General features: G+C 38.2%; 1 protein-coding gene across 2 annotated transcripts in view; it reads right to left on the bottom strand.

Moving 5' to 3' along the window:
- The window catches only part of LOC106870753 (eukaryotic translation initiation factor 2-alpha kinase 3), a 57,172-nt gene extending 38,805 nt beyond the window's left edge, over window positions 1-18,367 (bottom strand). For both annotated transcript variants that reach the window (XM_014916948.3, XM_014916949.3), the window contains exons 1-4: window positions 17,601-18,367; window positions 13,295-13,421; window positions 3,958-4,155; window positions 163-299 (exon numbers count right to left, since the gene is read on the bottom strand). In XM_014916948.3, coding sequence (XP_014772434.1) covers window positions 163-299; window positions 3,958-4,155; window positions 13,295-13,421; window positions 17,601-17,818 — 680 coding nt within the window. In that variant the 5' untranslated portion in view covers window positions 17,819-18,367. The remainder of the gene's footprint in view (window positions 1-162; window positions 300-3,957; window positions 4,156-13,294; window positions 13,422-17,600) is intronic.
- Between the last annotated feature and the right edge of the window lie 7,115 nt (window positions 18,368-25,482).

Genomic DNA, 25,482 nt, shown 5'->3' with positions numbered 1-25,482 from the left:
CTTTTTCCCAATACTTACATCAGAATCGTACAAATATTCTGTACCAAGCAAAACTTTTTTTTACTCTCATTTGCTCAACCAATTTAGATTTGTCATGTGCTACAAATACAAGATACACACTCAGCAAACAGACAGAAACAAAAAATAACTATAGCATCTTACTTTTCCGAACCAGTCCGTGAGTCAACAGCTCGTATTGTTTGAGTGTTTCTAGTAATAACAAGCAAATCTTCTTCATCACCCAATGAATCTGTATAACCAAATTGCTGGCATCCATTCAAGGAACATGTGTATCGGAGCTGAATTTTAAAAAAATATATCCATTCATTGTAATTATATTTAATGACATTTTAAAGCTAATTACCAAAATCTTATAAATCAACATTCATAAAGATCTGCTGAAAAATTGAGGTTTAAATCCTTTTTATTCGTCTGGATGTCATCAGCTTATAATGGCTTAAACTGGTATATTTCTTCTATCTTATGAGGTACAAACATGGCTGTGTGGTAAGAAGTTTGCTTCCCAACTCCATAGTTCTGAGTTCAGTCCTACTGTGTGGCACTGAGCAAGTTTCTTCTACTATAGAGCTGGGTGGAGCAAACTCTTGAGTAGATCTAGCAGACGGAAACTGAAAGAAGCCCATCACACACACACACATGTATATGTGCATGTCAGTATGTTTGAGTGTTTGCTTGTCTAGACTTTGCATGGTAGTTGTTGATAAGAGTCACTGTCACACCACTTGTATGACAGTGACTCTTCAGTAAAAACATGCCTGACCAGGAGAAAATATTACTTTACTTGAGGATTGGCAACAGGAAAGGCATCTAGCCAAAGAAAATCTGTCACAAAGAATTCTGCAAGCAAGGAAGAAAAGTGAATGCTAAAACAATAATGATGATAATAAATAAAAATGGCTAAAGTAAAAAATTATTCACTCTTAACCTGTTTTAACCACATAATCTAAAATAAACAAAGTTATGTACTTTGTCCAAAATCATAAGAATAATCAGTAATGGAATATGACTTCAATATTCATAAACCAAGAAAACTATCTCTGATGCTATTATCACCACACTGTCATTTCAATGTCAAATACAAAAGTGATGAAAATTGCTGCTGTCACATAACCACCAAAAGCCAACAAAATAGATTCTACAGAGTTGCTTGGCCGGCTAAAACTGGGTGATGAGAGGAGGAAAACAAATGGATCAGGAGTACCTGAGTGGAGGTGGCAGGGAACCAGCCAGCTGAGAGGAACAAAGACCATTGTAATAGTGGTAAAAAAAAAAGCAGATAGAGGAGACAGCATGTCTTTAGACGAGACAAAGCATGGACAGTAATCCCTTGACTATCACAGGTGTTACATTCCAAACCCTCCTGCAGTAGGTGAAAATCTGGGAAGTAGAAACAGTACTGTATATTTTTGTTTTATTATTTCTATAATTTGTAGATATTTATTTTATTATAAATGCAAAACAACACCCCAGAGGAATCGATGTAAGCTTGAATAATAAACCACAATATGGCGAGGGGTTACTGTACATTGGTCACAACTTGAATGCTAGACAAACAATGCAGGTTTGACACAGAAAATATTTTTCCAACAGATGTCATCAGAAATAATAAAAGGCTATCTTCGAAACTATTAGAAAAGCTCCAGATTAATACACGACATCTCAGAAATAATAAGAGCAACAGCACAACAGGTCCTCACAGAATATGCTCTTAAAAACATAATGATGATGATGATGATTATAAACATCAAACAATAAGATATCAAAATTCTACAGTAAAGCAGGAACAATTTAAAATTGCTTTTAGAGAAAAAAAAATGCCCTGATTTTACATTACGATGGCTCCACACTGCAATAATATTTATAAACTCATACATTCAGAAGATGAACTAATAGGAGACAACATACAAGAAATGCAGAAATTCAAAGTAGAAACCTACAGCATGATAGAAAGGACATTAATCATCATCATCATTTAACATCCACCTTCCATGCTGGCATGGGTAGGACGGTTTGACAGGAACTGGCCACACAGAAACCTGCACTAAACTTCTGTGACTGTTTTGGCAGGATTTTTACAGTTGAATGCCCTTCCTAACACCAACCAATCAACAGAGTGGACTTAGTGCTTTTTGTGTGGCACAAGCATTGGCAAGGCCAGTTTTGGCAAGGTTTTTACAGCTGGATGCCCTTCCAAATATGCCAACTACTTTACAGTGTGGACTGGATGATTTTTATGTGGCACCTCTACTGACAGGGTCACCAAATAACTTGCAAGACAGAAATCTTTTGAGAGGTGGTGATCTTGTGTCAGATGATGAAAGGTTATAGTGAGACAGAGAGAGACAGAAACAGGTGTCTGGCTGTGTAGGAGGTACAAGGCTACCTGGCCGGGGGGGGGGGGGGGGGGAGATCAGGAATGAAGACAGAAACAGGTGTGCTGCCACAATCAACAAATATAGGAATCTTGCCAATCAATCCACCAGGCTCCATAACCCAACTCCAAGATGTAAACACTCACTCAAAATAACAAAAGGAAGAGTTCAACTCTGATGACTCATCCAAGTAAAAACACAATATGGCTGATAACATTTGGTTGGGACACCAGCAGCTCAGGTTCCTTCACACATGGATAACTCCCACCACACACAAATATAAATGTATTACCCAGGTTCATCATTTTCAACCCACCAGTCCATGTGTGTGTGTGTGTGTGTGTTAATTTAGAACAAACAGTAAACTGTCATTATAGTACTCGGAGCAAAGGGCTACAATGCATTCTCATCTGTTGCCGTTATTTAAATTAGCCGACATTCAAAATTCTGATTACTATATAAATAATCATCATCATCGTTTAACGTCCGCTTTCCATGCTAGCATGGGTTGGACGATTTGACTGAGGACTGGTGAAACCGGATGGCAACACCAGGCTCCAGTCTAATTTGGCAGAGTTTCTACAGCTGGATGCCCTTCCTAACGCCAACCACTCAGAGAGTGTAGTGGGTGCTTTTACGTGTCACCCGCACGAAAACGGCCACGCTCGAAATGGTGTCTTTTATGTGCCACCCGCACAAGCCAGTCCAGGGGCACTGGCAACGATCTCGCTCGAAAATCCTACAGGAGCCAGTCAGGCGGTACTGGCAACGGCCACGCTCAAAATGGTGCATCTCATGTGCCACCCGCACAAGAACCAGTCCAGGGGCACTGGCAACGATCTTACTTGGCTTGCCGGGTCTTCTCACGCACAGCCCATTTCCAAAGGTCTCGGTCCGTAGTCATCGCCTCGGTGAGGCCCAATGTACGAAGGTCTTATATAAATAATCTTTTATTTATCTAATATAGAGGCCTCATTCTTCTGTTATTATTTATTATTATTATTATTATTATTATTATATGTGCAAAAACTTATAACAAAATAACCCTCTTGACAATTCTCCTTATCATCTCAATGAGTGTGAAAGAAAGAAAGAAAGAGAGTGTGTGCGTGAGTGAGTGAGTGTGTGCGTGAGTGAGTGCAGTGCACTGCCTTTTGTCTTCGCTAAACTCTTCATTCTTTCTTTGTCTACATGTTTCTACTCCAATTTTAGAAAACAATGTGATAAAGCCTTCCTTCCATTTTCCTATCCTTTAAACACCAATATAATTCTACAGAGCCAAGTTTACAACAGACCTGCTATCCTACACCATGTGCTGGCATTCTCTTTCTATTTGCACATTTGAGAATCTCTTAGCAAAGTTGCACATTTGAGGATTTATCTCTTGCACTGGAAGTGATAACCCCTGTCAGTAAAAACTAGAATAAGCAAAACCTAATGATGGTTTATAACAGTAAAAACTTGAATAGTTCCATTGGCCTACAATCAGAAATAAAAACTTTAAAAAATGAAGAAAAAATACTTAATAAAATTTCTTTTCTGAAAATATTTTAGAAATATTTACTTGTCCAGAGTTCATATCAATTCCATAATTTTGAATAGTTTTCCCTCCTATCATCATAGTATCATCATCAATGCGGAATGTAGAACTAAGAAGGGTTTCCGAGGATATAAGAAGCCGTTCGATATTAGTGCCATCCTCTTGATATAAACCACCATCAAGAGAGGGAATCAATCGTGTTTTCACTCCATTCTTTGACAGCTGTAAACAAATTAAATCATGTCATTAGTAGCTATTACAAATGTGTTGTCTAAATTTAGAATGCATCTTTAGTTCAAGTTTCTAGAATATTCTATTAGAATTAAACACAAAGCACAGATTCACAGAAGCAACAAGTTCATTAAGTTATTGATATTTTTACAAACATAATAAATAGGATTTCTTTTAACATTTAGAATTGAGATGGTCTGTTCTGCTGTTATTTTGTTTTGTTGATAAGAGTAATCTCATCATCCTTTTAATGTCCATTTTCCATGCTGGCATGGGTTGGACGGCTTGACCAGAGCAGGCAAGCTGCACCAGGTTCCAGTCTGATTTGGCGTGGTTTCTACAACCAGATGCCCTTCCTAACACCAACCACTTTACAGTGTGTGCGCTGAGTGCTTTTAATGTGCCACCAACATTAAACTCTCAGAGAGTGTAAAACAAAAGCAACATATTTCTGTGTCTTCAAATTTGTTATCTTTGGAGATCAATTCACTTGTCAACATCGATAAATAATGTAACAAGTCAACTGGCAAGCAACAGACATATTGTTTAGATACTGTCAGGAAGCCTCTTTCTCTTGTGTCGCAAATTGATTCATTTCACATTGAAAATATTCACAGTTAATTTCATTCCGAGTATAATGGGTTATTAATGTACTTTATGGAGTACTGGTGTGAGTATTAAATGACATCAGTGAAAGAATGAGGTAGCAGCACAAAGATGATATCCAAAAAAGATAGGGCCAACAGCCTGACGTACTGTATTAGCAAACCATAAATACTAAATGATGACACAAACAATGGTATAAAGACGAGATAGGAGAGTGATGCCAAAAAGAGGGGAATATTCAAGAATGAATGCAATATGAAAATTCAAGACGAAATGCAAAAAGCAATTGTAGTAATGCAAAACATGGCCCAGAAAACAATCTGAGCTTATCAGAACTGCTTGTTAATCAGTGGAAAACTAAAACCAGGATACAATCCACAGTACTGGGAGACTTCTCTGTCCAGCTCAGGGTTCAAGAGTTCAATGTACTCTGAGATCAAAGCACAGGAGAAAAAGATGACTCCAAAAGCCATGAGGATTTCGAGTAGAAATCTAAACCGAATTTACCAGCAGCAGCAGCATACTATAACACATTTCAGCAGAGCATAAAGGAGATGCAACTAGAAAGATAAAGATTATGAAGCATGCAAAGAGGTTTTGGGGCATGAAAAAAGTAAAATCTGACAAACCATGTGGTCCCAGAATGAAACCATACCACATCATAGAAATGAAGAAGGAAGATTATTAAGGAAAAGACGACAGAGAAAAAGCAGCCTGAAAGCAGCCAAGTTCATGGCTGCAAACAACTCTGCTTCAGCATTATATGGTGGAGACAATGCAGAATAAGCAGGGAGAGAGTGGAGCATAAACAAAGGAAACCCCTTTGTGGTTTTATGGTTGACCTTCATGGAAAGCCAAGAAGTAAAAGATAGAGAGACCCCCAGTACAATGACCCTCACCAGCAGAGACATCATACTGGGAGATTGTCTTCTTCAACTGTAAATGTTCCAAGCCAGAAACCCCTCTCAACAAGGCAGATTTCACACTTGATAAAAGTAAAGACACAAATGGTGGCAAAAGCACACGGAAGCTCTGCCCCACAACCATCTGGTATCTCTTAAAGGATCAACAAAAACTGCCTTCTGCTACAAAAATACTGCTGTTGAAAGTTTTATGAATGCTTTGGAAGAAAAAACAGGAATTCAGCAGGAACTCACTAAGTCTGCTTTATCCTTAAAGAACCGAACCCATCAGAATTTGACCAATTTGGAGAGATTTCCTTGTAAAATATTGAAGAGAAAGTATTCCGACAATCATTGCTAAAAGGCTAATATCAGGTTCACTTATCAATGAGAATATTATATTCATACAAGTATCCAAAAATAAAGAATTCTGAATGATCATTAAAGAAGCCAAAAGCTGTCACACAGTCATTTGGTTAGATCTTGTCAAAGCCTATCCAAGCATGCCCCACCGACTGAACCAGAATGAATTGGAACACTACCAAGTATTGAGAGTAGTGGGAGTCATGGTTCGGATGTCACACAAAGATTTGTTAAAGATGAAATTCACCATCAAAGCACTATTTGAGAAGGATGTAATGGCAAAATCTACAAAATCCATTATTGTATTCATGAACCTAAAGTTAGAAGGAAAACTGTGTAGAAGACCAAAGTGTTATGCTTCACTCATTTAGAAAATATATTGAATGTTCATAACTGCAAGTTACACTGTTCACTTCCGAGGGCCACACTGTACAGTGCCTAGCATCCTCCACATGCGTAGTGGTATCGCTCCTTTTATGGCTGCAAGCTCATTCATCTCTCATCTCATGATTTCCACATGGTTGCACGAGACTTCCCTTGAGAGTTATATATATATATATATATATATATATATATATATATATATATATATATATATATATATATATATATATATATATCAGGATAGAAAATCAGCAACCCAATACTGCAACTATCACACAAAGACATCTAACCAGAACAGAAGTTACATGTGAAGTCACATCAATCCAGAGAACACAGCATAGCTTGAAATTCATCATCATCATCATCGTTTAACGTCCGCTTTCCATGTTAGCATGGGTTGGTGAACCGGATGGTTGCACCAGGCTTCAATCTGATTTGGCAGAGTTTCTACAGCTGGATGCCTTTCCTAATGCCAACCACTCCGAGAGTGTAGTGGGTGCTTTTATGTGCCACCAGCATGGGGGGGCCAGTCCAACGGCACTGGCAACAACCTTGCTCGAATGTTTTCTAACGTGCCAGTAAGGCGACGCTGGTAATGATCACACTCAAATGGTGCTATTTACATGCTACTGGCATGGAAGCCAGACAGCTGCTCTGGCAATGATCCCACTCGGACAGTGCTGTTAGTGCTCCACTGGCACAGGTGCTAGTCATCGAATATGGTTTGATTTCGATTTCACTTCCCTCAACAGGTCTTCATAAGCAGAGTTTAGTGCCCAATGAAGTAAAGATACGAATAAGTGAGCTGGTTACACTTCTGGCAGAGGCCATGGATTATGGTCTCACTTGGCTTGCCGGGTTTTCTCACGCACTGCATATTTCCAAAGGTCCCAGTCACCAGTCATTGCCTAGGTGAGGCCTAATTTTCGAAGGTCATGCTTCACCACCTCATCCCAGGTCTTCCTAGGTCTACATCTTCCACAGGTTTCCTCAACCACTATCTATCCACAGCTATCCTCATCCATTCTCACCACATGACTCTCAAGATACTTACACTCTGACAGGTATTCACATTGACATTACACATCCAACAGAGCATACTGGCTTCATTCCTTGCAAGCTTACGCATGTCCTCAGCAGTCACGGCCCATGTAGCATGGCTGTTTGCACACATGCGACATACAGTCTACCTTTTACTCTGAGCGAGAGGCCTTTTGTCACCAGCAGAGGTAAGAGCTCTCTGACCTTTGCCCAGGCTATTCTTATTCTAGCAGCTACACTTTCAGCGCACCCTCCCCTGCTACTGACTTGGTCACCCAGATAGCGGAAGCTATCAACTACTTCTAGTTTTTCTCCCTGGAATGTAGCATTAGAAAGAATTATGACAGCACTCTGTAGGACACCAGCAATACCCAGTTTGTGGCTGGAAGTATTTGATAATAACCAGCTACTTGGAAGAAATAGACAGTTCTCCAGTACACTACTATGTCCAGACTGCAAAGGGCATTCATGCTGTACAACTTCCTCATGACTCAAATGGAAGAGAGACTGTGCAGTAAATTCGTACAAGGATGGCTGGTAGTTCCCCTAACTTTCAGTTTGGTCAACCTTAAGTCCTAAAGTATTGAGAGAAGACTGAGACAAGTGAAGGCACAAGTCTTTACAAAATTTGACAAATGACCAGAGATGTAGTGAGTTGAAGCCAACAAGTAACAGGTTCATCATCATCATCATCATCGTTTAACGTCCGCTTTCCATGCTAGCATGGGTTGGACGATTTGACTGAGGACTGGTGAAACCGGATGGCAACACCAGGCTCCAGTCTGATTTGGCAGAGTTTCTACAGCTGGATGCCCTTCCTAACGCCAACCACTCAGAGAGTGTAGTGGGTGCTTTTACGTGTCACCCGCACGAAAACGGCCACGCTCGAAATGGTGTCTTTTATGTGCCACCCGCACAAGCCAGTCCAGGGGCACTGGCAACGATCTCGCTCGAAAATCCTACAGGAGCCAGTCAGGCGGTACTGGCAACGGCCACGCTCAAAATGGTGCATCTCATGTGCCACCCGCACAAGAACCAGTCCAGGGGCACTGGCAACGATCTTACTTGGCTTGCCGGGTCTTCTCACGCACAGCCCATTTCCAAAGGTCTCGGTCCGTAGTCATCGCCTCGGTGAGGCCCAATGTACGAAGGTCTTGCCTCACCACCTCAGCCCAGGTCTTCCTGGGCCTACCTCTTCCACGGGTTCCCTCAACTGTTAGGGTGTGGCACTTTTTCACGCAGCTATCCTCCTCCATTCTCACCACATGTCCATACCAGCGCAATCGTCTCTCTTGCACGCCACAACTGATGCTTCTAATGTTCAGCTTTTCTCTCAAGATACTTACACTCTGACGGGTATTCACATTGACATTACACATCCAACGGAGCATACTGGCTTCATTCCTTGCGAGCTTACGTATGTCCTCAGCAGTTACAGCCCATGTTTCACTGCCATGTAGCATGGTTGTTCGTACGCATGCGTCATACAGTCTGCCTTTTACTCTGAGTGAGAGTCCCTTTGTCGCCAGCAGGGGTAAGAGCTCTCTAAACTTTGCCCAGGCTATTCTTATTCTAGCAGCTACACTTTCAGCGCACCCACCCCCACTACTAACTTGGTCGCCCAGATAGCGGAAGCTATCGACTACCTCTAGTTTTTCACCCTGGAATGAGATAGAAGTTGTTTCCTGTTTGTTTGCAGTCTTTATTGCACCTGAACATCTGCCACAAACAAAAACTAACTTGCTAGTTAACCTGCCTTTGATGTTGCTGCACCTCTTATGTGTCCATAGCTTGCACCGGGTACATCTTATAGAGTTACTACCTACTCCTTTTCTACATACTGAGCAGGGCCATCTACCTGAAGGGGTTTGTGTTTTATCTACCTTCCTACTTATTAGGATTTTGGTTTTAGCTAGGTTGACTCTAAGGCCCTTCAATTCTAGACCTTGCTTCCACACCTGAAACTTCTCCTCTAGTTCTGATAGTGACTCCGCAATTAGGGCAAGGTCATCAGCATAGAGGAACCTTGCAGAACCTCCTCTCCATCTTACTTCCTGGATGCAGCACATATCTACGCATCTCCGTTCAAGCATCTCAACAATTTCACCAGATCTACCTTTCAGCGTACCGACGTTGAGAGTGCCAATCCTAACAGTATGGGTGTTGGGGGTGTGGGCCTGTAGCCTGGGAAGAGGAAAAGCAGTGTCGTGTACCTGAAAAGAAAACTTGCAATTGGAAGAATTCATAAGCAAAACATTACCTACAACCTGCAAACATTTCTCAACCTTAATGCGCTACCCAAAGGTAGGGGAGAGGATGGCCAAGGCCACTAGATGGGTTCCGGGAGACAGCCGAGGTTGACAGGATGACAAAGGGATGAACTTCCGGTGGAGGGGTGGGATGACAGAGGAATGAACTTCCGGTGGAGGGGGTGGGATGACAGAGGAATGAACTTCCGGTGGAGGGGGTGGGATGACAGAGGAATGAACTTCCGGTGGAGGGGGTGGGATGACAGAGGAATGAACTTCCGGTGGAGGGGTGGGATGACAGAGGAATGAACTTCCGGTGGAGGGGGTGGGATGGCAGAGGAATGAACTTCCGGTGGAGGGGGTGGGATGACAGAGGAATGAACTTCCGGTGGAGGGGGTGGGATGACAGAGGAATGAACTTCCGGTGGAGGGGGTGGGATGGCAGAGGAATGAACTTCCGGTGGGAGGGGGTGGGATGACAGAGGAATGAACTTCCGGTGGAGGGGGTGGGATGACAGAGGAATGAACTTCCGGTGGAGGGGTGGGATGACAGAGGGATGACAGACGAATGAACTTCCGGTGGAGGGGGTGGGATGACAGAGGGATGACAGACGAATGAACTTCCGGTGGAGGGGGTGGGATGACAGAGGAATGAACTTCCGGTGGAGGGGGTGGGATGGCAGAGGAATGAACTTCCGGTGGGAGGGGGTGGGATGACAGAGGAATGAACTTCCGGTGGAGGGATGACAGAGGAATGAACTTCCGGTGGAGGGGGTGGGATGACAGAGGGATGACAGACGAATGAACTTCCGGTGGAGGGGGTGGGAGGGCGGGTTACCGCCAGCGAGTAGAGAGGGCTCTTAATTGTAGATTTTAAATATTTGAGAGACAACAATGCATAAATCGTAATTTTTTAAAAGAGCAATGAATTCTGGGTGATTAGAATATAACGTAGCATGAATTTAGGAAGCTTAGAAAATGAATAAGCATGAATTTAAGACAACAACTGAATTCAATTGAATTTTATGGAGAGAAACAAGATAAATAATAAGGGACAAAAAACTAAAGCGCAAGGTATTGAGATGTTTGAGGCCGTAAATAAATAAAAATCTCTATCTTATCTGCATCTTGGGTATTTCGTCGTAGTACGTCAGCGAGATAATTTAGAATGGGTTTCTCATTTATATATAGCCAGAACCTGAAGACCTTAAAGGAAAAACTACGAAGGGGAGAGAGAGAGGATGGAGGGGTAGACAGAGGCATGGCGGGAGAAAAGATCATCATCATCATCATCATATATATATATAAAGAGAGAGAGAGAGAGAGAGAGAGAGGGGGGACCAGTCAAGCAGCACATCACGCTGTAATTCTTGGGCTGAGAAATCAACACTTAAAAGCCATAATTTTAAGGAGCGATAAGAATTTTTGAATAAAGGAAAATGGGTAGTGGTGGTGGGTAGGTACCGCCAGCGAGTAGAGAGGGCTCTTAATTGTAGATTTTAAATATTTGAGAGACAACAATGCATAAATCGTAATTTTTTAAAAGAGCAATGAATTCTGGGTGATTAGAATATAACGTAGCATGAATTTAGGAAGCTTAGAAAATGAATAAGCATGAATTTAAGACAACAACTGAATTCAATTGAATTTCATGGAGAGAAACAAGATAAATAATAAGGGACAAAAAACTAAAGCGCAAGGTATTGAGATGTTTGAGGCCGTAAATAAATAAAAATCTCTATCTTATCTGCATCTTGGGTATTTCGTCGTAGTACGTCAGCGAGATAATTTAGAATGGGTTTCTCATTTATATATAGCCAGAACCTGAAGACCTTAAAGGAAAAACTACGAAGGGGAGAGAGAGAGGATGGAGGGGTAGACAGAGGCATGGCGGGAGAAAAGATCATCATCATCATCATCATATATATATATAAAGAGAGAGAGAGAGAGAGAGAGAGAGGGGGGGGACCAGTCAAGCAGCACATCACGCTGTAATTCTTCAGAGGAGAAAAACAGCTCTAAGGAACCGGCTTTCCTACTTTCCCTCAAGCATATGACTGGGACATGCAAGTAACCAAAGTGAGATTATTGCCATCACTTCCAGAAAGGTTCATCATTCTGGTAGCAGTAACCTCACATCCAATCAGATATTGTTCCAGGAACAGAAAAAACATTTTAGCAGCCTACCTCACAGTAACATGGAAGAGCAGACTTAATATATCTCACCAACAGAAGAAAGCCAAGTACCAGAATTTGATTCATGAGGCTCTTGTCAAAAGACGGCAACCATCTTTATTCCCCAATTCCCATCAAGATCAATACGAGTTTCTTTTGTTTTTTCCAGAAGCCCTGCTTTGGAACCCAACAACTGAAAAAAGTCCCAAGGAAGATAGCCAAGCAGGCTGGGGGCAGCTGAAGTGGCGGCTGACAAGAGACTACAAATGGAACCTTTCTGCAGATGAAGGCTAATTCACAAGGGTGATGAAATGCAATTTTTATTTGTGTTACTTTTTGACTGACTCTCGTATATACGAGAGCAAATCAAAACTTTCTGACTCACCCTTGAAGAGTCCTCACTGGCCTCAACAGGCTAAGGTACAAAATACTTGTGACTCTCAGATACCAGCTGAAAATGCAGACGGGTTGCCAACAACATGAATACTCTGTTCTCCACCAAGAGAAAGAGCTTCAAGTAATCCTGAAGTTTCTGCTCATGGCAAAGCATCTTCAATGTTTATTTCAGCAATGTATATCATTTATAAATGAAGTTTAATTTGTCCTACTTTGCTAAGTAACTGACAAGATAATTTAGCTTGTGGCGATAAAAATAGTTACGATTTTTAAAGATACATTAAAAAGCATGAAAAAAATAGATTCAGGAGAGAGATTGACAAATGCGCTCTGCAATTGGCAACAATGGTCTTGTGGCAACTAATAGAATTACAGTTCAAATCCTATCAGTGGATCTGTTTTCCAGAAGAAGGGTTGCCCATGATCCCTTTCAAAGGTTCAAAGATTGGAGAGGGACAATTTACTCTCAAATTGGATACTTAATCTGAAGGGTTGAAATGGAGTGCAATGACCAGTGAATGTTATTAAACCAGTCAATGGATTGTGTTCTATCCAAGAATAGGAATTGTTTCTCTGATAGCTTCCATACAATTTCTTTCAAGCTAATTTCACTGTCAAGGCATTAATTGATCCAACAATATGATGAAAAAAGATATTTGCCGATAATGTTAAATAAGAAAATAACTTTTTTAAATACACTGAAAAAAGCTAAACAGTCGACTATTTCATATCTAAAAAGAAAATTCAGTTGATAGCACTTATTTTATATTCATTTCTTTGTTTCTTAAAATTATAAACAAAAACAAACTTTATGTTCCTAAATATACCCTTAACATATGTATCATCATATCAAAATTATTGTAAGTGGTTTATTTTGGCTGTAGTAGTAGTAGTAGTGTATCTTAGTAATCTAACAGGAGTTTCCATTACAAAAGCTCAAAATATATAAATATGTACACAAAAAATTATCTTTAAAAAATTGGAATTAAAATAAAAAATCAAAATTAATCTCACCTCTATCTTACTGATACTAGATGACAGTAATGGTTGAGAATTAGCTTGGACACTCCATAAAATTTTTCCATTGTTCTTCACATCAAAAGCCTGCACTCTGCCGTCTAATGTGCTGACAATGAAAACACTAGAAAGAAAACAAAAAAATGTTCGTATGTGAAACAACTTGACAACTTTCCAAAATTATTTTAAAATATAAAAGTTATGTCTCTCCTCCCTGGAGCAAAGACAGGAGAGATATGCAGTGATATACAAATGGAGGATCCCAAACGGTTTGGTATGGAACTTTGATGTCAATTAGCTGCTCAGCAGATGTTAACATATCCAGGTTACAAGTTCAGGTTTATAACTGTAATTATTGGGGCCCTGGGATATGTAAGACTGCCTAAATACCAATCTTGAGAAATTAGGTTTCTCAAAACCAGAAAGGAGAAAGCTGATTCGAAGACTACAGATCCAATCCATCACTGGAACTGTAAAATTCTGTAAAACTTTCCAGAAGTTCATCATTTAAATATATATATGAGCATGTCTAGACATGTAACTATATGCATGAGAAGACACACATAAAACAAAACATACAAATTTACACAGATACATACATACATGCATTCAAAAATACCCTGTTGCTGATGTCAAAATTCAATAAAGGAGCCATGGATCTAGGTTAGAAACCAGCTCTTTCTCTATTGGCAAGAAATCTTCAAATAAAACAATGACAGACAGACAAACAGACCTAAGTACATACATACATATAAATATATATACACATATAAACATGAGGGTGGGCTGAAAAGTTCATAGGTTGACTATGAAGAAGTGATGCTAGAGCTGTGAAATTTTGCATACATTAATTTCAACCCTTCTCATTAATAACTGCATTGTTTCTTTCCCGGTAAAAACTGACATCTGACTGATCAAAGAAGACTTCAAAAGTAATTAACAGTGACTTCTCTTGAAAATGGACAAAATTTGACATTGAGGTACCAAGTCCCTGCAGAAAATGAGTTTAGCCCCCAACAATATTCATGCTGACATGGTCACTATATTACGTGATGACACTCCAGCTTTATCAACAGTGCAATAAAGGATAGCTAAATTTAGGAGGGGAAGGGAGAATCTTAAAGATGACCCAAGGTCTGGCCGTCCTGCAACTGCCACCAACAAGGAAAACACTGACTGTGTTCACCACATGCTGATGGATGACTGATGAATGACTATAAATCAAATAGCCAATGCTATTTAGCATAACTTGTGAGAGAGTTGAGAGTATTCTGCACAATGAACTTGGCATAAGGAAGGTTTCTGCTCAGTGGATGCCCTGTCTTCTAACACCTCGTCAAAAGTGCACTAGGCTGATCACATCATGGGGAAAATTTAACATTGCTTGAGGCAGATCCAGCTGGTTCTTTTGAACATTTCCTAAGCCAGGACAAGTGTTGGTTCCATAACTTTGAGCCAGAGACAAAGAGACAATCCATGCAGTGGAAACACCCCCTCCCCACCTACTCCATAGAAGGCCAAGGTCGTTTCGTCTGCAGGAAAGGTGATAGCCTCAGTTTTTAGAATGCAAAAAGCATTGTATTTACAGACTTCAAAAGGGCCATACTATCAATGGCGAGTACTATGCCAACTTGCTGAGACTGTTATGAAAGGCAATGAAGACCAAATGTCCAGGGAAACTAATGAAAGGGGTCTTGTTTTATCAGGACACAAGTCCTTGGTTTCAATGGCTGCTATGTGTGACTGTGGTTTTGAATGGGTTAATCACCCACCCCCCTCCCTATTCTCCTTATCTGACCCATCTATCATCTATTCCCCAGCATGAAAAAACTCTAGGCTGGGAACCAGTATTATAGTGATGGAGATGTCATGTCTGCTGTTGATGACTTTTTTGACCGACAGGATGAGAGCTTCTTCATCAATGGGATCCAAGAACCGCAACACTGATGGAAGACGCATGTGCGACTATGTTGAAAAATAAACTTCATCTTTATCAACTTTTGAACTTTTCAGTTGACCTTCATATATATATATATATATACATGTATATATATATATATATATACACACACATATCTGTAGATATACATATATATATAAATATATCATCATCATCGTTGTTGTCGTTATTTAACGTTCGCTTTCCACACTGGCATGGGTTGGATGGTTTGACTGAGGGCTAGCAAACCAGAAGACTGCACCAGGCTCCAATCTGATCTGGCAGTTTCTACAGCTGGATGCTCTACTATATCATGCAATAAAATAACATACATTAGAATGAATTAAAAATTATATAAACACATTTTACAAAAAATATATATACCTTACCTCTTATTAACTGTGGGGAAAGAAGATAATATTAATCAACGCTACACGTGTTTCTGCGCTGGTGGTTTGTTTTACCAGGCTATATCTAATACATAAATCCACCAATGCGTCCTCAGGTGATTTTTCTTTATTATTATTATTAACAGATCCTACTTAATCATACAAATTCTAAGATATCTTCATTAAAAATAATATCTCTCTATATATAACTTCCTAATATGTTTACAAAATTTAAAAGTTTAAATATATATATATATATATATATACACACAGTTTGCAAACATATACATAAAAAGCACCCAGTACACTCTGTAAAGTGGTTGGCATTAGGAAGGGCATCCAGCCATAGAAACCAAGCCAAATGAGACAACTAAAACCTGGTGTAGTTTTTCGGCTTACCAGGTCCGAATCCAATGTTGGGGAAGACAGATGCAGAAGAGATTGGGGCGGTGGGGGGGGGGGCGGTCATATTCATCCTTCTTTCTCATTAACTGTCTCAAAAGACAGATAGGAGCAAAGAAATGCAGTTCAACCTTGTTTCTTTCTTTAGATTTTATAGTAGATTTAGAATTTTTACAATTTTAGATTTTATATTCAGAGATATGAAAACACTATTGGAGAGTAATTGAAGAGTTAATCAAAAATCAATACGTTTCATTTTCACTTTTATGCAAATATCAGTTGGCAATCCATTAGTTTTAATACTTTAATGTAAACAAACAATCGATGACATGTATAAACCGTATTTAGGCCAAATATACTTTCACACACACACACACACACATATATATTTAATGTTGATTCTTTAATTTCATTTTTTTTTTTCCTGATATATGGTCCATTAATTTATCAACGTGTACATGATTAATAAAATCTTTGAAGACGTCTTCTAGAGACGACTAAATTGTTAATAGAATTGTTATTACATAATTCAATTTACAACGTATTCAGTGCTTTATCAATTGATCTCGGTGCTTTATCAATTTACTTAATCCTTATGAAATGCTCGCATTCAAATTATTTCATTTAATAAGTAACCAAATTCAAGTCTAAAATTAAATCGTTTTTAATAATACTTTTTTTTTTTAAGCTATGACGAAAAGTACAGTCTGACCTCTTAATATTTTAAATGTTTATATAAAATCAATTAGTTGTAAAAGAAAGCCATTTAAGTGTGTAAAAAGTTTTGGGGGTAAATTTTTGCCGTTTTTTTTATATCCATGTAATTTTTTTAATACATATTTTTCAAGAAATTTTAGGGAGATACGTGTTTGAACGTGTAGAATACGATTATAGTGATGAATTTTTGTAAATATTTTTATATTCATTCAGAAAGTAAATAATCAATGAACTGATGCAAATATTTTGGAGGATATTTTACAATATGTCCTCTTCCTGTTGTGACAAACATCAATGCTTGTGTGTAAAATGTTAACATGTTCGAAATCTACACACACAAAAAGCTGTCTTTGGAAATTCCAGGTGGATGTGTCCGAATAAGATATTAATTATATTTGGGGATCTAACCGAGATACAATATTTAAAAGTTAAGGAAATTAGTCGGAGTGGGGCAGTAAAACAAGGTGGACCTTAATCCTGCTCTAATCATACAAACACTGGAATTTTTTCTTTTCTTTTCTATTTATTTTGATAGCAAAAAAAAAAAACCTTAATAAGGCCAATCAACAGATACTATAAAGATGTTATGTCCCTTAAAGTTTTCAGAAAAGATTTATTACAGAATCGTAATTTTATTTCCATGAGGATAACACGCGGATAGGAGTAAATGTATAAACATTGAAGTAATTTATAACTTATTGTTACATATAAATGAAAAAAAACACATCGTAAATATTATGAGAAGTGAGAATAAAAAAAACTTGAAGCTTATTGATTGTCTTCTTGTTGTAAAAGACAAACAAATAGCGTCATTATTTATAAAATATGCCAAATGTTTTTTTGCTAATTTACTTACGTTTTGTCTTGATTACTGGAAAGGTACCGAATCCAGGGACATGACTGTGTTTGTTGATATGTGTTAGTAGTCTCGTCGTGTGAATTGGGTTTAAGGGTTCCGTAACAGAAACAAAACGAGATGACAACAAAATAAAGGCATGTTATGTTTATTATTGTTGTTGGTGCTGTTAATGAAAAGCACAAAAACCGACCACGGGATGGTTTGTAACCACCCATTAAGACTCGTACATAATCCTGGTCAGAAAATACTAGTCGTCACTGATGATACTCTTTATATGGTTAACCTGCTTAAACTCTAAACTGACCCATGTTCTATTATTTGGATTTTGTTCTTTGGTCACACTAAAAAAACTGTGTCGTCGGTCGATTTCGTAAATTGTTTAAACACTGGATTTACAAGTTTATCACAAACAATAACATCCGTCCTTAATTTTGTTATACAATTCGTATAACTTACATGAGCTCTTTTTTTTTTTGATAATAATTTTACATGATTTAGTCTGCTTTATCACGTTACCCACAACAATCTTCCGATATTTCCTTTTTCTTTTGTTTCTCTTTCTTCGCCTGAATCACGTCCTTTACTTATTTCACCTCGGTTGAAATTACACGGTGAAAATGCAAATAATGACAAGAAGTGCATTAAAATAAAAACCTATTAATATAATTTGTCGGTCACGACAACCGAGACCAACGTAAAAACTGAATTGTTAAAGCGATCAACGATTCTCGATGAAACAAAGTGCACGAAATGAAGTAAATGACGAAATGAGAGAGGGGAGTGAGAGGAGATGAAACCCGCGTAAACTAATAAAGGGAGGGAAAATAAGAAGAAGCAGAGGAGGAAGAGAGAGACTGGTGAGTGTCAACTTGAGATTTATCTCACGTGATGTTTACAAATGTCTGCGATTCGTTGAAATGTGACACACACTCCAAAGAAAGTTATAGGAAAGCGAGACGTGTCCATAGTGATGTCATTTCCGCTGCTTCATTGCTGGGGTTTTTTTCCACGGATTTCTTACATTAACTTTTATAAGTTTTCTTTAAACTTAAAATGTCAAACTTTTGCATTTGTCCATTTGTCCATTTGTACATGATTGAGATTTGATAATAAAAGTTATTTTATCGGCTGAAACATTTTGTTTTATTCTCACCGCACGTGCTTTGCATGACGTTGTTTCCACGTTGGCAAAAGTTTGCAATTAATGTTTTGAGTTTTCTGTAAAGTTTAATTACATGACTTGTCCGTTTCATTTTTCTAAATTCTGCATCGGCTGGAATAGTTGTTGTTTGTTTTTCTTTTTCTTTTTCTTTTTTTGACTAACCCTAAAAGTCTGAAAAATTACGAAGTGAGTTATTAGTAATAAGCAACACCCCCCACAGCTCACCCTAGAAACCTGAAGCGTTACAACTGTAAACCTCTAATGTTTTTTTTTTTTTTATGTCTTAAGACGATAAGACATGGTTTAAGATAGTTTTACTGCTATTTCTACCTAATTCAAAGATCATGTCTCCAACAATGGCATATTAATTGAATAATCTGTAAGCGTAATTAATTTTACATTTTTTTCACTTAAAAAATATTTATTCCTCGCCAAAGTATTTCAGATGTTTGATTTTCTGAATAAGAATTATATATGTACCAAAGTACTGAGTTTAGATAGATTTCAAATAAAATATTAACATACTTTCCATTTTCTAGAGAGAATTTATGAGCAAAAATAGAATGTTCTAAAAATAAACGTAATTAAGGTTAGAGGCATCGATAACACCCAAACAGAATTAATATGGTTTTTGTTAGGGTTTTTTTCAAATATAAAATATCAATTTTATTAATATTTATTTTGAAAATCTTTTATTGATTTCCTAATAAAATTATTTATAAATTAAAATTACGTTCAATTTTATAAAAACAAATATTGAGTTCGGTTTGCAAGATTCTTGACGTGAATTTGTGAGTTAAAATAAATCTTGTGTCTTGCGGGAAATCACTACGCCAGAATTTGAAGAGAGAAGGCATGGAATTGACGAGGCCACGAATAGCGACGAAAGGATTCTGATAAGCAACCAAATGACTGTTTAGCCAAGCTCATTAAACAAACAATCGACTAGTTAGTTGGTTAGATATTTAACTGATTGACTAACAATAAAGAAATGATATTAAACCAATGCGTGTGTTTATTATTAATGACGAAATGACTGTCCCAAGACAATAGTTTAAACCAAGCTACTATAGACTTCTTTAACAATGCCCCGACCCAATATATTGTTTCTTACACTGAATTCCTCTTGTAAAAGTGTATGGCTTAGTGTTTAGGGGAGTTGGCTCAGAATCGTAAGTTTGATAATCGGTAGTGCGTTGTGTCCTTGAGCAAGACACTTATTTCATGTAGTTCCAGTCCACTCAGCTGGCAAAAATGTGTAGTACCAGTATTTCAAAGGACTGGCCTTATCACATTCTGTCACGCTGAATCTCCCTAAGAACTACGTTAAGAACTTGCACATCAGCTTCACGAGCAGGCTATTCCATTGCTCAGATCAACCGGTACCCTTATCATTGTAAACAACAGAGTACCAAAAAAACAAAAACCAAGTCCAACAGAATGACAGTTTATTCTAAAGAGAAACCAGTGGTTGTATCCCGTTTCTGAGACGTGTTTAGGAATGTGCCGAGTGCAAGTCATTTTCATCTCTTAATTCATGGCTTTGTTTTGTTTTCATTTGCAACAAAATTGAAATTCTTTAATTGCAAAGAGAGGTCAACACAAACAGAAAGCTCTCAGTTACTTTTGAGTAGGAATCACATATAAAGCAATCAATGATTGACTTAGCAAATATCTCTTGCTCCTGGAAATCATTGTGATAGTCATTAGAAATGTAATGATTTATATTATTAGTTCAAAGAGCCCTTTATTTGCATTATTACAATGTAAGATATAACTTCTTTGAGTTGTTGTTGTACACAAATCATTTGCCATTCTGTCATCCATACTGTGTAGGTAGCTAAGTTCAACTTTTGTTGACTGCTAGAACAGATGGAAAAAAAGGAGAGAGAAAGAATAAGATAATTTAGACAAATAGAGAGGGTGAAAGTTATGTAGTTGCACAACGACAGGTCATATGTGAAGTACTTCTTTTGGTCAGGGACCAAGCGTAAAGAGGATTTGGGATTCTGCATTTATCCTTTTTTCTATCTAAATTAAGTTGGGCCAAACAAAGGATTTTCCAAAAAGGCTACAACAGTTGACACTCAAATTTCCTACAGCAAAGGCCAAGAACTTATAGAAAAATGTAGATTTGGTTTCGCATCCTCAGAATCCAGAAAGCTAGTCATGACAGGAACTTTTTCAACTTAATTTCAATGGATTTTGCACTAAATCCAACTCATCATTATAGAACTGAATTTATTTTCCATTGCTGTCCAATTTCATTTTCTGAAAATTGTGGAGGCTTTTGCTCTTCACCATCACCAGCAAGAACTGATGACTGTTTCTCAAACATTGCAACAATGATGACCTTTCTCTTTCAATTTTCCAGCTTGCACAGAAAGACTTTCAAAGGAATACATGAATTTTTTGATGTTTGCATTCTTTCCTTGCATTTATAGATTCAGTTTATTCAAATGCACAAAATGTCAACCAAACAAGCAAGATACATGCTTGTTTCTATCCTCCAACCATCAACTCAAATAAGTTACTGTTTCATTTCCTTTTGAAAGCCATCGAACATTTGTATGAGAAAGAAGAGACTGATGACTTATAGCTATGTTAATACATAATTGCTGGAAAATTTGACAAAATTGATCATTTGGATTGTTTAATCAGAAACCTTCTCTTGTGGAGTTGGCAGTGCTTTTAAGATGAGTTGCCTAACAAAGGGTCATACAATGAATGCCTTTTCTCTTTTGGTTCTTATGTTTTCACACAAACTTGAAATCCAGATTTTGTCCCCAACATAACTGGTGCTTCATCTGTACAATACCCACAAAAGATATTCATTTCTTGTAATGTTCTTGTTGAATCCAGCTTCATCTTTTTGAGAGCATTCACTTCTGGAAATGTTGCTTTGACTTTAATAGTTTCTGTAATAAGAACTCCTTTGCAATCAGAGAAAATAGGGCAATATCCACCATGCAAGACTTGGATATGCTTTTGACATTTCCCTAGTGACACAACTGCAGAAGTAACTAGGCAAAAGTAAACCAAGCTTTCGACAGAGTTTCACACTCTTGTTATCTGTTAGTCTCAAAGGCAATTAGGAGTAGACAAGTGGCTTGTTACAGCTGCTGTGCAAGTCATGTATAGCAGAGCTGCCAGTAGGGTGAGAGTCGGCTACGAATACAGGTCGATTGATCAAGTTTTTATGCTGGTTTGAGTAAATCAACACCTTCATTAGAAATCGATTACAAAATCCTTTATTTGGTATTCAAGGTGTTCACCAGGGCTCAGATCTCAGTCCCTTCCTATTTATCATAGTCTTCCAGGCTGTAACAGAAGAATTTAAAACTGGATGTTCCTGGGAACTACAATATACGGATAACCTTACTCTTATAACAGAATTTGTATTGGAACTGGAGAAGAAATTCCAGGTATGGAAGCAAAACCTGGAATCAGTGGGCCTTAAAGTTAATCTAGAAAAGACCAAAGTCGTTAACAAGACTCTCTTTCTATCAGGTAAATGGCCCTACTCAATATATATGAAAGGTGTTGGAAGAAATTCTATTCATTAGTGCAGTGGGATCACAGGAAGGTTAACAGAGAAAGTCATCTTCACACAGGAATTAGACTCTCTCAAATCCCAGGAAGCTCCCTTGAGGTTGTAGATAGTTTCTATTACCTAGGTGACCAAATTAGCAGTGACAGAGGATGTTCTGGAAGAATTGTTGTTTGAATAAGAACGGAAGTTTAGAGAGCTATTACCTCCATTGGCAACAAAAGACCTCTCAGAGTGAAAAGCATATTGTATGATGCTTGTGTACAAATGGCTATATTTCATGGTAGTGAGATGTGGGCCCTGGATGCAGATGATATACATAGATTGAAGAGAAATGAAGCTAGTATGCTGCAAATGACATGCAACATCAGTGTGCATGTTCAACAAAAGAGCTGAGAGGAAAGCTGAGCATAAGAGAGAGATCAGATGTAGCCAGCAAGAGAGAAAGACTATGTTATGAATGAAGACAGCTGTATAAAGAAGTAGCCAGTGGATTGCTAACAGTACCATCCGAGCGGGATCACTGCCAGAGCAGTGGTCTCGCAGGTAAAAAGCACCATTTGAGTGTTTCCAGCTTCGCCTTACTGGCACTTGTGCCGGTGGCATGTGAACAAAACATTGGCTGACTCCTGTGCAGGTGGCACGTAAAAAACACCATTTGAGTGTGGCCGTTGCCAGTACCACCAGACTGGCCCTCGTGCTGGTGGCACATAAAAAACACCCACTACACTCTCGGAGTGGTTGGCATTAGGAAGGGCATCTAACATGGATCATACCATCAAACCCACCACATAGCATACTACCCCCCCCCCCCCACTGTTCAATGGAAACACAATGTGAACTACTGCCTGAAAAATTATCCCTCCTGAAAGTGACTTTATTCACCCACCCACCACTGGATGAAATACCATAGACTTTATAAATACTTTACAGGGAGTCTGTACCTTATTTCCCCATGCTATGCCCACCCCAATATTGTACTCTGTTGTATATATTTGTTTTGCCTATATATGGCTGTAAATGTATGTAGCCATATACCTACGTCTGTATATTTGGTGTACACACGTATATTATAGATTGTTTGGGATGTGGTATGTGTATATATTGCTAAATGTATATGCAATCGAGCATGAAAAATTTTTAAATGGATATATATCTTTTAATTTATTATTATTATTTTTACATCTAATTCTTTACCCTGGATATTCACGCCCTTTTCCTTCTTTATAAGCTATTTTAATTAAGGTTTTCTTCAATTTTTATAATATGATGATTTTATGCCACAATTTGTTATTTCCTGCAACCGGTTATTGAAAAGACCAACGAAACAAATCCATTTTCAAATGTGTTTCTATCAAAGTAATTGTATTTCTGTCTATAATTTTATCTTGCTCCATTCTAAACAAAAAAAAATTGTGTATGTGTGTGTGTGTGTGTATATATATACATACACACATACATACATACATACATAGATATGAGGGGGTGCTGAAAAGTTCCTGGCTTTAGGATATTGCAAAAGGCCTGGTTGGAAGCCCAACCTTCTGAGTCCTTTTACAGGGCTTCGAAATGCCGAAGGACCAGTGCAGTAAGTGTGTGAATTAGAGAGGGGAATATGTTGGATAAAATCATAATTAACTGACCCCCCCACCCATATTTTCTTTTACCCAAAGCCAGGAACTTTTCAGCACACCCTTATGTGAATGAGTATGTGTGTGTGTGGGTACACGCACAATGGGTTTCTTTCAGTTTCCATCAACCAAATCTACTCACAAACCTTTGGTGAGTCTGAGGCTATAGTAGAAGACACCCACCCAAGGTGCCATGCAATGGGACTGAACCCAGAACCATTCAGTTAGGAAACAGACTACTTACCACACAGCCATGCCTACACATAAGAAGTGAGATGCTTACAACATCCAGGTTTCCTTAGTAGTCACCCACCGAAGTACCAACTAGGTTTGATGTTGCTCAACTTTGGTGATCAGACAAGAAACAGTGCCTTGAACATGCTATATATAAAATAATTCATATAAATGTTGATTGTTTGATTTCTCTTGTTATGCCTTATAGAGAAGGGGAAAGAGATATACAAAGAGTTAACATAAAAGGCACAAGATGAGAGCACATACAAAGCTTGGTGGAAGACAATGAGTAAATGGACACTACAAACACAGTGAGGACAGAGTTATACAAATGAGAAATTTATTTTATTCAATTTCATTTTAAGGTAATAAATATTTTTGTCTAGAAAATTAGTATTTATATCAACTTTTGCATTCACACCATGAAATTTGATAAACATTCAATTATAATTATGGTATGTATGCCTCATTTCCTGACATTAGCCACTGTGACAAATATATATATACATATATATATATATACATATATATATATATATATATATATATATATATATATAAATATATATATATATACACCCTCCACACACACACTGGCAGAATCAATCCATTTACACATACATAGTCAGTTTATCTTTTTTGCACAAACATCATCATCATTGGTGTTTAATGTCTGCTTTCCATGCTGACATGGAGTAAGATGATTTGACTGAGAACTGGCAAGTTGGGAGGGTGCACCAGGCTCCAGTCTGATTTGGCAAGGTTTCTACAGCTGGAGGCCCTTCCTAACGCCAACCACTCAGAGAGTGCTTTTTATGTGCTACTGGCACAGGAGCCAGTCTGGTGGTACTGGCATTGGCCATGCTCGAATGCTGCTTTTTACATGTCACTGGTATGGAAAGCAAAGATGCTGCTGCCAACATATGTAAATGTGCATCCTTTGAACATCTTGTAATAGTTTTAAACAAGTGTCATAGAAGCAGCAAATCTTCTCTAAGAACATGAGAATATTACCTCATTTTGAAACAGTTCAGGGTTAACAATAGCAAGGGCATCTGCATGTGGACATTCTGCTAAAATGAACCCTATACCACCCGTGCAAGCATAGGAAAGTGGCTGTTAAAGCAATGAGGACATATGTGTGTGTGTGTGTGTGTGTGTGTGTGTGTGTGTGTGTGTGTGTGTGTGTGTGTGTGTGTATATATATATATATATAATACACACATATATATATACAGGGGTTGGACAAAATAACGGAAACACCTCGCATCATAATTTTGAAATATCTATAAAACCGTCAAA

This window comes from Octopus bimaculoides, chromosome 2 (assembly GCF_046866305.1).
Source record: "Octopus bimaculoides isolate indiv1 chromosome 2, ASM4686630v1, whole genome shotgun sequence".
Taxonomy (NCBI): Eukaryota; Metazoa; Mollusca; class Cephalopoda; order Octopoda; family Octopodidae; genus Octopus; species Octopus bimaculoides.
The sequence above is the reverse complement of the archived record's forward strand: the minus strand, read 5'-3'. Positions and strand labels throughout refer to the sequence as shown.